Source organism: Chamaea fasciata, unplaced genomic scaffold, assembly GCF_029207755.1.
Source record: "Chamaea fasciata isolate MVZ Bird 193981 ecotype frontalis unplaced genomic scaffold, bChaFas1.0.hap1 SCAF_16, whole genome shotgun sequence".
NCBI classification, from domain to species: Eukaryota; Metazoa; Chordata; class Aves; order Passeriformes; family Sylviidae; genus Chamaea; species Chamaea fasciata.
In genome coordinates this window covers 1,074,012-1,087,186 of record NW_027094101.1, presented here as the reverse complement: position 1 = coordinate 1,087,186, position 13,175 = coordinate 1,074,012, and the positions used below count along the sequence as shown (strand labels likewise).

The 13,175-nt window shown below is 46.2% G+C and overlaps 1 protein-coding gene across 1 annotated transcript in view; it reads left to right on the top strand.

The window, feature by feature from the left end:
- Positions 1-5,460: 5,460 nt before the first annotated feature.
- Positions 5,461-13,175, top strand: part of LOC136298030 (uncharacterized) — a 72,940-nt gene continuing 65,225 nt past the window's right edge. Inside the window, exons 1-8 of the mRNA XM_066198468.1 lie at positions 5,461-5,530; positions 5,953-6,003; positions 6,667-6,827; positions 7,812-7,882; positions 9,883-10,048; positions 10,765-10,902; positions 11,650-11,839; positions 12,868-12,995. Coding sequence (XP_066054565.1) covers positions 5,470-5,530; positions 5,953-6,003; positions 6,667-6,827; positions 7,812-7,882; positions 9,883-10,048; positions 10,765-10,902; positions 11,650-11,839; positions 12,868-12,995 — 966 coding nt within the window. The 5' untranslated portion in view covers positions 5,461-5,469. The remainder of the gene's footprint in view (positions 5,531-5,952; positions 6,004-6,666; positions 6,828-7,811; positions 7,883-9,882; positions 10,049-10,764; positions 10,903-11,649; positions 11,840-12,867; positions 12,996-13,175) is intronic.

The following is a 13,175-nucleotide window of genomic DNA, read 5'->3' as shown; positions in this document are numbered from 1 at the left end:
TGCAATGCAACTAAACAAACATATCTAAATATGGTTCACAGACCAGGAATATATATCAAGTATCACTGTATTCAATAGGAAAGAATCCCTATTAATCGTGAGAGAAAACCCTGCTTTCTTTCAATGTCTAAATTTTTGTTTGGTTGGTTTTTTGAGGTGCAGAAAGCACAGGAAGGCAAGGTTAGTACCTCAAACGAATTTGTTTTACTGCATTGATATTTATTATTTTTGTTAAGCAACTTTAGGGTTATTTTGGTAGAAAGTGAGTGTTGTATGAATAGTTTTTCCTTGGTAAGGTAAGATACAGAAGGAGCAATGCTGACTTTATGGACTCAAGCTGTTCTCACGTAAGGAAGAAGCACAGGCCATCTGAAATCCTCCAGCCTCACATTGCAGATTCAGGTAAAGCCTTCCCTACACCCACCCTCGTGAGTTTTCCAGGACGACTTTGCTTTCTGTCACACTTTGACAGGGTTATATTCATTAGGCTTCTATTTTTAATAGACAGAACTTGCACGATGTTCAAATTCTGATCAGGCTGGAGCCAGAAGGAAATAAAACCTGTTTTGTCATGCAAAGAGGATCCAAAATAAAAGTTGTTAAGTAAAAGGCAGCTGATAGCCCTACAAGAGGGAGTTGTTAAGCAAGTTCAGAAGAAGCTCCTATTTATTGCGGTGATTGTGAAAGCACTCCTGGCAGTTGAGCCACAATGGGTTTTTTGAAGAAATTATTTGTCCACTCAAACCTAGTTAATTATTATTCATAAGCGAGTAGCAGGAGGTCAGTAATGGAGTTTACAATAATGTCATCCTCAGAGTAAAAACTATGAAGTGCAAGTCCTGTGACAAAGGTGTAAAGTTGTTGAGGTTCAAGTGATGGTATTTTACAGCAAATTGAACTTTGTGTTCCTATTTGCTTCATAAGATCTGCAATGTGATACAAGCTTATTTTCTTGAGGATGACTTCTAATGCATTTTTGTGAGGTGAATACTCTCATGTAGGATATGCTGGGTATGAATCCAATATAAAAATAAATTTGCCAGTGAGCGTCTTAGTACTTTTTCAAACCAGGATACTAAAAGGTATGTGTAAAACCTACTGATTTCAAAGGAAGTGCTTCTTTTAATCATTAAAATTGATTTTTGTTGGAGTTTTTGTTTGTTTGGGTTTTGTTGTTGTTGTGGGTTGTTTGTTTGGTTTTTTTAAGAATTTGAAAATTCAGTGTCTATAAACAGGTAGTTGTGTGGTCTGGAGGTGCTGAAAGTAGCTGTGTCCAAGTTGAGAATAAACCAAGAGTCAGTAGATGGCTTTTCGCAAGTCCTTTTGTGTTTGGCTGTTTTGCTTCACACTACAGCTTTGTCTTCGTAACAAAAAATTACCCTCAAAAAGCAGCTTCAGTGAGCTCCATATGACTAACAGATGACTCCACACTGCATTAACAGGATGTATGACAGACACTGCTCTAGGACATCAGGCCACAGTGCATCGGAATGTGGCAGCAAGGGGTTCACAAAAGCATTGGGGGGGAAGAAAAAGACAAACCCAAAGCAATTTCCATCTCTTGCTCCCCACAGCCTTTGAAATTCCTTCTCCTGGTGCTAGTCTGAGTGCTCTGTGTCTTGGTAACTGGTACAGAAGTTACCTCAGGCACATGCCTCGTAAAATGTTTTTATTGTTCATGAAGTAGCGCTGAAGTTTGTTTTTTTTTACTCTAGGATAATAGAATCACGGAGTAGCTAAGGCTGGAAAAGGCCTCTGAGGTCACTGAGTCCAGCCATCGATCTGCTAGCTCCACCTTTCAGCCATGTCCCTAAGCACCACGCTGATTATTTTCTGAATGCTTCCAGGGATGGTGGTCCCAGCACTTCCCTGCACAGCCTTTTCCAATGCCCGGCCACTCTTCCAGGCAGCAGAGAGGGAAGGTCTCTCCTGAGACTCCTCCAGGCTGAGGCCCCCCAACTCCTTCAGGTGTTGCTCATCAGTCTTGATGAGGAGCTCCGCTGCGCGTCTCTGGTCCCGCTGCAGCAGCTCAACGTCCTTCTTGTTGCGGGAGGCCCACGACGGGACACCGGAGTGGAGGTGCGGCCCCTCACCCCGTTTCCCCGCAGCCACCGCCGCTCCTCTCGCTCTGCCCGCCCTCGCCGCGGCTCCTCGGCGGCTCCTCGGCGCTCGCAGGCCGAGCTCTGTCCCATTTGAGGACTGTCCGCCGGGAACCGGCCGCTGCCAGAGCCCTGGGGCGGACAGGGGGCCCCTCCATCCCTTAATTTCGACTGGGAAAACGCCCTGCGAGGCGTTGGTGCCTCGCAGCACTGTCGCGGCGTTTTCCGCAGGGGTGGGGGGCGTTCGGGCCGCTGCTCCCGGAGCGCTGCCCCGGCCTCTGCCCGGCGCCGTGAGGGGCGCTCCGGACATGCCCGGCACTGTGAACGGGCCCCCGGCCGCGGGCTCCAGGCGGTGCCCGGCGCCGTGAGGGGCGCTCCGGACGTGCCCGGCGCTGTGAACGGGCCCCCGGCCGCGGGCTCCAGGCGGTGCCCGGCGCTGTGAACGGGCCCCCGGCCGCGGGCTCCAGGCGGTGCCCGGCGCAGTGAGGGGCGCTCCGGCCGCGGGCTCCAGGCGGTACCCGGCGCCGTGAGGGGCGCTCCGGCCGCGGGCTCCAGGCGGTGCCCGGCGCAGTGAGGGGCGCTCCGGCCGCGGGCTCCAGGCGGTGCCCGGCGCAGTGAGGGGCGCTCGGGACGTGCCCGGCGCAGTGAGGGGCGCTCGGGACGTGCCCGGCGCTGTGAACGGGCCCCCGGCCGCGGGCTCCAGGCGGTGCCCGGCGCTGTGAACGGGCCCCCGGCCGCGGGCTCCAGGCGGTGCCCGGCGCTGTGAACGGGCCCCCGGCCGCGGGCTCCAGGCGGTGCCCGGCGCTGTGAGGGGCGCTCCGGCCGTGGGCTCCAGGCGGTGCCCGGCGCTGTGAGGGGCGCTCCGGCCGTGGGCTCCAGGCGGTGCCCGGCGCTGTGAGGGGCGCTCCGGCCGTGGGCTCCAGGCGGTGCCCGGCGCTGTGAGGGGCGCTCCGGACGTGGGCTCCAGGCGGTGCCCGGCACTGTGAACGGGCCCCCGGCCGTGGGCTCCAGGCGGTGCCCGGCGCAGTGAGGGGCGCTCCGGACGTGCCCGGCGCAGTGAGGGGCGCTCCGGCCGTGGGCTCCAGGCGATGCCCAGCGCTGTGTGGGGCGCTCCGGACGTGCCCGGCGCTGTGAACGGGCCCCCGGCCGCGGGCTCCAGGCGGTGCCCGGCGCTGTGAGGGGCGCTCCGGCCGCGGGCTCCAGGCGGTGCCCGGCGCAGTGAGGGGCGCTCCGGCCGCGGGCTCCAGGCGGTGCCCGGCGCTGTGAGGGGCGCTCCGGACGTGCCCGGCGCTGTGTGGGGCGCTCCGGACGTGCCCGGCGCTGTGTGGGGCGCTCCGGACGTGCCCGGCGCTGTGTGGGGCGCTCCGGACGTGCCCGGCGCTGTGAGCGGGCTCCCGGGCGCCGTTCGGGTCCGTGACCAGGCGGAGCTCCCGGGCACGGGAGGGCTGAAAGCGCACGGAGGCGAAGGTGCGGCGAGCACCTTCCCACCAGGGTGTGGGACCCTGGCCAAGGGCACTAAGAAATGGGAAGCTACAAACCTAAAACTTGAGATGAAAATGCAAATGAGATTATTTTAGAAAGCCTAAGTTACACCCTACACTTGAACCAGTGTCATGATAAAGCAGAAATTCTCTCTGATTTCAGTGCTGATGTTCCTACTGGCTTTGATGCATATTTTATTCTTTAAAGGTTATCTTTTTCAATAGCTATGTGAAATATGTTGAAAAATCATATTATATAAACAGTTAAAATTCAGACTGGTGTGGAAACTGGGCAATAGTAGTGATTCAAGAAAATAATTGTCACAATAGAGCAATTCTCTGGTGAACTCACCATGTTTTTACGTTCCTGCCCAGCTGTTAACTTCCCTGCTTCTATCCATATCGCTGATAGTAGCCCAAGAGCTAAATGACTGCTTACGTGGAGTACACGCTGTGCCCAGATGAGCTGTACTCTTAAATCAAAAATTACCTTGGGTACCAGGCTGAGTACCTTAGCAGAGTAAAAATGGCAAACTCAGTAAGTAATTTTCCACAATGAAATCTCTGAAGCAGTTTCAAAATTAGAATATTCTGAAAAATCACTGTGAAGGCAGAAGAAGGCATTCTCGGTTACTGCTTTGGGTTGGTTCTAGGAAATCTGTGCTGCTGTATGAAATATGTAGGTTTGGGGGATTTTTTTAAAATTCAGTTTCAAACCTAGACTGACACTGAGTTTGGCATTTGGTAGATCAGGGATTTTGATAGAGGGGCCCAGATTACATAATGGAGTATTTTATTAACTCTTTGGACTGGAAATGCTCTCTCTCACCTTCTTTGGTCATTGATGTTTGCAAAGCACAGTTGAGAAGTTGCTTTCCCTTTGACATTTGTGAGCATTTCGTGAGCAAATGTTAAGTGATGGAGGAAGTAAGGGCAGGAAAGAGGCTGTAGCAGCACAAACCTAGAGGGGGAGAGTAGTACCAGTGCCTGGGATTGTTATATAAATTTCTACTTGTGACTCGTTTGAAGTAAAGCAGTAGCTCAGCCTAGCCCAGAGGCTTGCAGCAGGAGGAGACAGAGGTTTGCCGGCCCACACGGCTTCCCTGGGGAGGGAGGGCACCCAGGCACAGCTGAGCTGTGGCCATGGCTCCGTGCTGTGCGTGACCCTGGGTTCTGCTACCGTGTCTGTGGAGACTGAACACGGGCTCAGAGTGCGTGGGAAGTGTGGGAAGAGCCCTGGACCCGGAGAGGGGTCTGCCTGGAAGGCCCCTGTCTGATGAGCTCCACAAACCTGATTGGTACCAGCAGGATGGGATGGCGGTTCAGTGGTTTTGTGCGTTATTCACACACAATTTCACCCATTTGAGCTTTGGGACTTTGTTTGGTGTGATGAGCTGCCTAACATGAACTTGCTCCCAATGGAAACACCTTCTCTTTAGTCCCAAAGCTTTGGATTTCATTCTGTGTGCTTTTTGGTTGATTAATCATCAAGGAGTGAATGCCAGGGTAACTTTTACATTTGTTTATTTAGTTTAAACTCACTGCATGGGGCTGTTCTGAGCATTTGCCCTGTTACGATGCCATACACCTAATTTCTTTTCCTTGCAGTTTTCTGGGATTTCTAAGTGATTAACTTCTCTTTCTGTTCTTTTGCAAAAAAGGCTGAAATGGTGCTGGGGATGGGATCAGTGGTTATGTGTGTGTCTGTCTCTCCCCCTCCCCTCTTCAGGCTGCCCTGCCAGAGCCCCTCCTCTGGCTGGGAGAGGGGAGTTGAAATAGTGAGCTCCTGCTTTGTGAAGGAAATTTTCTTTCAGTGCCTTGCTCAGAGGCGCCTTTGAGAGCAGAGCTGATGTGGTTTTGTTGACTTCTGGCCTGAGGAGGTGATTTCGATGGCCGTAGAGCTGCTTGCCATCATTTTACTCTGTGCTGTTGTGCCTGGAGCTTCAGGGAGTAAGTAGAAGAAATTTTTCCTCTCTCAATGCAGAAAATTTCTGCTAAAAAATGTTTTCAGAGGCGAAACTTCAGAGAATTATGTTACAGCTTGTAGGGTTGCAGTAATTCTTGTAGCAGCTTTGAATTTTTAGTGTTGTGTAGCAGTTTGGGTGGTACTGGGCAGGTGGGAGAGCACCTTCCCTGGAGAGGATGCATTAAATAGTGCATCTTCCTTCAGCATTCTGGGGAAAGCAACAGAAGTCGTGAGATTATGTCAGTCTGTATACTTGATAGAAAAACTCTCACGGATTGATTTATTTATTTGTTTTGAGGACCATGCTTTGATTTCAGTGATTTCGCTGAAATTTAGAAGCAGCAGATCTGTGCTGAGCTGCACACAAATTTGCAGTGCTTGTCTGTTCTGTTACCTGTCATTGCAGGATCCTCAGAGAGGTTAAGTTATGGAGCTTCCTGTTTTGCAGAATGTGCAGGTGAGTAAAACAAGACTATATTCAGGGTTTTTATATGATAAGGAAAGAGGAATCTGAAAACTTCCACAGGGATGTTGTGCTCTGAGAAGAATGATACGGGTGTCTGAGTGATCAGCACTCATGGAAGTGGCAGAGAAGTTCCAGTAAGGTTTACTGGGCCCACACCTGCCTGAAGTTTGCACTCTGTGAGCTCTGAAACACTCCTAAGCATTAGAGCTGAGCAAAGGACAAAACCAGTGTGGGACTAAGCCCAGCCATGGGCACGAAGAGCAGATCTGTTTCATCTTGCAGTGGTGAAGGTCCTGCTTTGCTGCTGTCTGAAAGGTGTCAAAAGAGCATTGTGCTGTAAATGCATTACATTCCTTTTCTGCCCTTGGAAATTAACTTCTTGCCTGGAAGGAAATTGTGAGGTTATGTGCTTGGGAGAGGGGATGTCTTTCACCCTCCCTACAGGAGCATGCAGGGTGCTTTCAGAAAGCCAGTTCTTTCAATTGAAAGTCCAAGTGGGAAGGGAACAGTCTGAACATCCATCCCTTTGCTTAGCTGATTTTGGTGGCTGAAAGATAAAAAATAGGAAAAAAGATAAAGAGAAGGGGAAGACTAATAGGCTGACCCCTCCCCCCCCCTTTTTTTTTTGTTTTTGTTTTTTTGTTTATTTCTTAGGACACAGTGCATCATACTTCCCCAAAAGAGCTCGATACAGCTACAGGTATTCAGCAGTCACCAACACATTTCTACAGGGAAATACTTACAAAAGCAGTGGCATCTCTCTGGAGAGCACAGTGATCATTGAAGTGTTGGGGAATTGCCAGATGGTTTTGAAAGTAAGTATTGTCATAATTGTTTGAGTGGTTGGGAAGAGCTGAAGTGGAATCTTATTTTTCTTTGGGATTATTACTACATCTCAAACATTTGTTTTTCTTGTAATTAAAAGCCAGTTTAATTCTGGATCTCACAATTAGAGTTGCAGTATTGCTTTGATGTACAACTTGAAATTAGATATTTGCCAGTTTGAAAAGGCAGATTAAGCAAATAATCGTTTTCTTTTCTAAATGGCACAACAGTTTCACTCTTTTGTTACATGAAGTGCAGAACTGGAGATAAAGCCAGTTCTTGAAAGGAACTTGGTTTGCTTTAAAACACTTTCATATCTGTAGCAGTAGTTTTAAAATAGCAAGCATTTTAAAAAGAACTTGAGAAGCTTGTATGATGTGCTGGATTGGTGCCATTCCTAGCCCGGTGTAAAACTCAGTCTTGTAGCACTCCATCACAACAGGAGATCTGTCTCAGTGACAAGAGCAGCAGGGCAGTTTCAAATTGCAGAGCTTCTCCTGGGGGGAGCCCTGTGGTGGGCCAGGTGGAGAACTGCAGTGCTGTAGAACTACAGGGGCAGCAGGGAAAATCACCTTCTCAGCTGCCTGGGTTTTCCTTCAGAGGGAATAATTCCCCGGTTTAGCTGGAGGGTCGACATGTGTCTACTAAATACACACATAGATGAGGCCAACAGAGAAGAGGATAGTTATACGTGTCCTGGCACATGGATAAAAATCAACTGGTTGGTGGTTTGACAGTGAACGGGATACAATAGTGCTGTATAAAACGTGTTTAATAGTGAGTGGAACTTCTTCTTAGAAGAACTTTCTGGAAACTGTCTCAGATATACCCCCTGAAGATGGGGCTAATGCAGTTCTATTGCAACACTGAGCCTTTGTTTATAGTCTGTGATGTTCTGTGTGGATATCCTGATGTGATAAATCCACAAATTCCTCTTGACAATGAAATACATTACCTAGAAACTTTTCTCCTAGATGCAGGATGTACAGATTAAGAAAAGTTTTGCATCCAGAGAGGAGTCTCTGAAGGAAATGGACAGCCTAAGGTAGGAAAACCATCTGATCTATTTTGGGGGTTTTTTTTGAAACTATATGGCTTAGCAGCAGCATGACTGGACATTGTTCATTCTGCTTCATACTCTGTTTAGTTGTAGGGTGGTTGGCTTTGTTTGTTTGTTTTCATGAGGTTTCAGATACCAGTGCCATAAGCAAAAATGAGAGCACGAGAGGCATTTGGTCCAAACAGGTTTTTCTTCAATGTAACTTTCATCCCTTTGTATGTAAAATCATTTGGACAGTAGACAGTTCAAATTATTCTGAGTGCAGATCAGCAGGCCACTAGCAGCACGTGTGGATCACAGCTCCCAGAGCTGTGTTGCTTCAGATGTTACTTCTACAGACTCTTGAGTTTTGCAGTACATTTCAGAAGTTCCTGGTTTAGAAGATTCGCATGAGGCAAAACGTTGTGGGTGTTTTTTTTTTCCAGGGTATTTGTATTTCATTCATTTGTCCAGTGAGATTTCTGTCCTTTTCTGGTTTTGGGTTTCGTAGCTCATTCGTAACTTATGTCAATGTGTTTTTCACTGACTTGCCAAGGTATAGTCTCCTGTGTAGATGGCCATACAAAAAGATGTCAAACTGTGGAAGTCTGTCGTTTTCGCAGGGAGCTGATGCTTCTTGTGTAATCCAAAAAAAAAAAAAAAAAAAGCAGTTCTGTTGTCTGATTAAGCTCAGCTTGTAATCTTTCTCTTTTGTCCTGCCACTTGGATTCTCAGCCTTTAAACAACACTGAGAGCTGAGGTAATTGACTCAATTCAAAGGGTCAAAAAGAGCAAGCTTGGAGTAAATGCATTGCTTTTTATATTCATCAGGAAGAACTTTGTGTTCTCTCTCTGGGCAGTGGTATCAGAGCTCAAATGAGTGTACAGGCACATCTTCTGTGAAGTTATTTGCAAGATTTTTGTAGCAGTAAGAGCAGTTGTGTATTGTTCTTTACTGAGAAGCCAAAAAAGAGAGGTAGCAAAGAAAGCATTCAGTGAAGCTTGGCTATTCAAAATAATTATTCAGACAAGTGAGCCTTATTAGCATTTGCCTCAGCCTATTGTGAATATACAGTAGTCTAGCTTGTCCTCTGAACATGCATGTAATTTCCACAGCAAAACCAGGCTCAGTTGCCTAGGAGTTCAGAAACCCTTATCCTATGTGCCCAGTCTCTTCTGGAAGGACTTTATCCAGATGTTGGTGTATTAAACTTTTATCTCTTACTTTGTGACCTGATTGATTAGATGAATAGTTAGTGCCCCAGTGGATGTGCAGATGAGCTGTCTGGCCCCCCACATGAGAGCTGACCACTGGGCTACTATAGAATTCTTCCTTTGGATGGTTTGTTTTCCCCCATTTAGAGGGAAAATATATCATTAAAGTATGTTACATTAGAAGTGAAAATCAATGTTAAAAATGATCCCTTGGAAAGGTAGAAAGCACTGTGCTCTCAATCTGGGATAGCAAAAGCCATTAGGAAGTGTACTAACAGCAGAGACTGGGGAATAAGTTTGGGATAAAACCCAAGTATGCACTCCTAGCAGTGCAGGAAGATACGGGTTAATTGGGAAGCGATTGTTCTTGTGTGTACCACAGCTGAAGAGGCATGGTGCAGTTAGTTTGCAATTCAGACATGCCTACCAGAGCTAAAGGCACCCTGAATCATAAAATGGAATTTCTCTCTTAATTAAACAAGAATCATTGCCACTAAATACATTTACTTGTAAATAATTTGCCAGAACTGTTTTTATTAAGTGTTACAATTATGTTGAGGATGCTGTGATTATCTTGTGAAGATTTGTTTTTAGGGTTTCACAGGGCTTTTCCAAGGGCTCCTTGGGTTAGGCTGAATTTATGAAGAATAGAGGCTTGCTGTAAAGAATGGAGGTACAGAGCGAGACAGATCCATTGTGGAAGAACAGCTCTGTTGAGGAAAATCTCAGTCTAATGTCATAAATTGACTTGCACTCTTTGAAGCAAGAAATTATAAACTCTTTTATCACAGGGAAATACTAGAGCAGCATCCCCTTCGTTTTTCTTTCCGTGATGGGAAAGTTCTGCAGCTCTGTCCTGTGAGGAGTGAACAGACCTGGGCGCTGAACATCAAGCGAGGCATTCTCAGTGTTCTGCAGACAGCACAAGAATTCCCTGCTGGTGCTCTTGTTGAGGAGGTGAGACTGCTAGTCATGCTCTGAGGTGACCCTTAGCTCTTGTACATGTTAAGTCTACTCCACTTGAAAATAAATAAAGGCTTTTGCCACTTGGTTCAGGAGACATTGGCAGTCATCTGGTTGTTTCTTGGAGTGAATATTCTAAAATCATCTGTAACTTGCATTCTTGCTGAGCCTTGGAATCCACTACTTGGTTACCTGAGTTCTAGTGCCAGGGCTTTACCTTTTCTATGGAGAAAATACAATATTCATAATTCATGATTAATTTTTGGTACTTTTTTCATTAATTTCAGGAGGTTTTAAGATCAGCGTTCTCAGAGTTCTTTGCAATTATTTCAATGCTTAAGCTCAATTTCTGCTGTGTAACACTGAAACAATAGTCCAACATACCCTGCTCTTCTGAATTAATGCTTCCCTGCATGCCCACCAAATCTTAAACGAAAAAGCATATGTCTGTAAATGATCTGATTCAGAATAATACAGTGAAATTAAACAAACCAACAGAGCCTGGCTACCATAAGTTTGACCAGTGTCTTTAAAATTATTTGCCTTTTCATGGCTTTTTTCATGGCAAAGCCAGTGTTCTGCAAGGAAGAATTTACATCTCTATTCTTATTCTCAAAAAAGTGATTATTAAAACTAATTGCAATAACCTACACTATCTCCTTGTATTTTCTGTGTGCATGTGTGATTCAGCAGCGTATGTTTGTTACTAGGTGGATGTCCTGGGAATATGCCCAACCAGGTATCAGCAAAAGGGTCCCGTTGTTGTCAAGACAAAGGACTTAAACCTCTGCTCCCACCGCTCTTCTGCTTTGACTTCCCTGCAGTCTGTTGTTCTTCCTCGTGTGCCAGTAAGTTGTGGGGAATGACACTGACTTATTTAAAGAGAGTCTGCCCAAACTTGAGTTCTTAGCAAAGAAATGGTGAATATTATTATCTCTGTAATGTCTGTTATTCACAGAATTTTTTTAAATGCAAGTTTTCATTGTAGTTGATGAATGTTATAGTATAAAGAGGTTGTTAGGCACCTGGATTAAACTCTCATTAAAATATGTTCTTGAGGTAGACTGAAAATAGACCATGAAGAGGAGAATTGAGATGTGAGTTAGAAAAAACACATTAGAAAAAGAAAGTTATTATTTGTAGAAAACTTTGGAAAGATAGAAACTTTTCTAAATGCCAGACTTGCAGCTTTCTACTGTTGACAGAAAATACAGTCAATGTTTGTATCTTGTGCTGTTTTATTAGGTAAATATTACCTGCTTCTTGTATTGTAGTAGCTATTCATGATTTACCAGTCTTTTGCTTTTTTCTACTTTGCTGACCAAAAATATCTGGTTAACTTCGCTGCTTTGTGAACTGAAATGAATTTACACCATTTGATGCTGACAGTTAATAGCAGTTGTTTTTTCAGTGATGAAAAACTAGGCCAAAAGAAGGAGTGCATTAACCTCCACAGGCTGGGCACTGTCAGAGGTGTAGACAGGAGATTTCCTACTATCCCAGAACTGGACCCCTCTGTGAAAGCTGGGAGGGGAAGGACTGGGTAGGCTGACACAGGTCATCGAGGAACTTCCTGAGGTATCTGTTGTTCTCAGTCTGAGCAGCAGATGCTGTCCTCCCAGCTGGAGTGTGTCCAGAGCGTTGAGGATGGGGTCCTGGAGGAGGCCAAATGTACCGAGTCCCACCGCGTGACGCTGTCCCCTCAGCAGGGCGGCGGGGCAGAGACACGGACACAGTCTGCGCTCAGACTCCTGCAAGTGGAGACTGACACGCTCTACAACAGAGGTAACCGTGTTTCTGCTGAAGTCAAGTAATTCGTTTCCTAGAAAAATACTGTGACTTCGTCTTGTCTGTGAGAACTCTTTGCAGCCGTGATTTTCACCTTCAAAGTATTAAACTGCTTTAAAGGCTGGGCTGAGCTGTCCTTTTCTGAGGGCTTGGGCCTGCGATAACGAAACTGTGTGGATCTCCATATGGGCAGGTTTCCAAAAGTGACAGTCTGTAATGGCCAGCTCCTCTTTATCTGCTTTACATACCTAGCGCTCCTGTATGCAGAGCATCAGCCTTCCCAGGGCTGTGGGCAACTCCTAGTTTTTAAATAACTGGAACCGAAATGATTACAAATCCTAACGGAACTAAGGACATGCCATGTCTGAGAACTGGTTTAATTTTCACTCCTTTGCTCTGTGTGTTTCTCTTTAGGAAAATGATTTTACTGAAGTCAACAGGTGGCCTGCCTGAGGAATGATTTCAAAGTTGAACTCTAAATTTTGGGGAACATGTTTTTTTGCCTGTTTCTAAATAGTTGTTTGGTTCTTTTTTTAAAGGAACCCCCAAACTTCCAGGTCACTTTGTTTATAATTATACCAACATAAGATGATAGGATTCTTCCTCAGAAGGAGGTTCAGAGCCAAGCCATTTATTTTTCTTAGCACCTAGATCTCCTGTTGACTTTTGGGTGATTGAAGTGTGGGATTAGTGATTGGATGACAGTGAAAAAGGTGATGAATGTAAAGTAGCAGGGCCGTACTAAAAGATGTATGGATGGAAAATAGGGCTTTTTTCATGTGTACCTTTGTCTTGTTTCTCTGACTCTCTTTTGGGTCACACTTGTCTTTATTCTGTGGTGTACTTAAAGTCAAGCTGACTGCAGGCATCCATATTCATCCCTTAGCTGTTCTGAGCCTAGAGAGACTCTTACAGGGAGAAATAAAGGCTCAGGGAGAAACTTTCCCCTTGCACATAGGGTTAATGATGGCAAATGGCCGGCAATCACCAAAGATGTGATTTTTCCTTTATGTTCCTTTTCACAGGGGACTCTGAGGATCTGTATGTGACCAACATTCTCTATGAGAGGGAGGTAACTAAGAGGGAGGTCACTGGGGCAGAAGTGACTGAACTGGTGTGGAAGCTTTGCTTGGCACACAGTGCAAGTTATGAGGTAAGCTGTATACAGAGCCTCTGCTTCCTTGGGAGGCTCTTTGTGGGCTGAGAATTCTCCTACACAAATAAGAGGTGACCAGGAGAGGAGCAGTTTTGAAATACTGAAGCCTTCCATTGTTCTGGACATTTTTAAATGAGGGATTAGAGAAAATGCTTTGAAATGTCATTTTCTTCCATA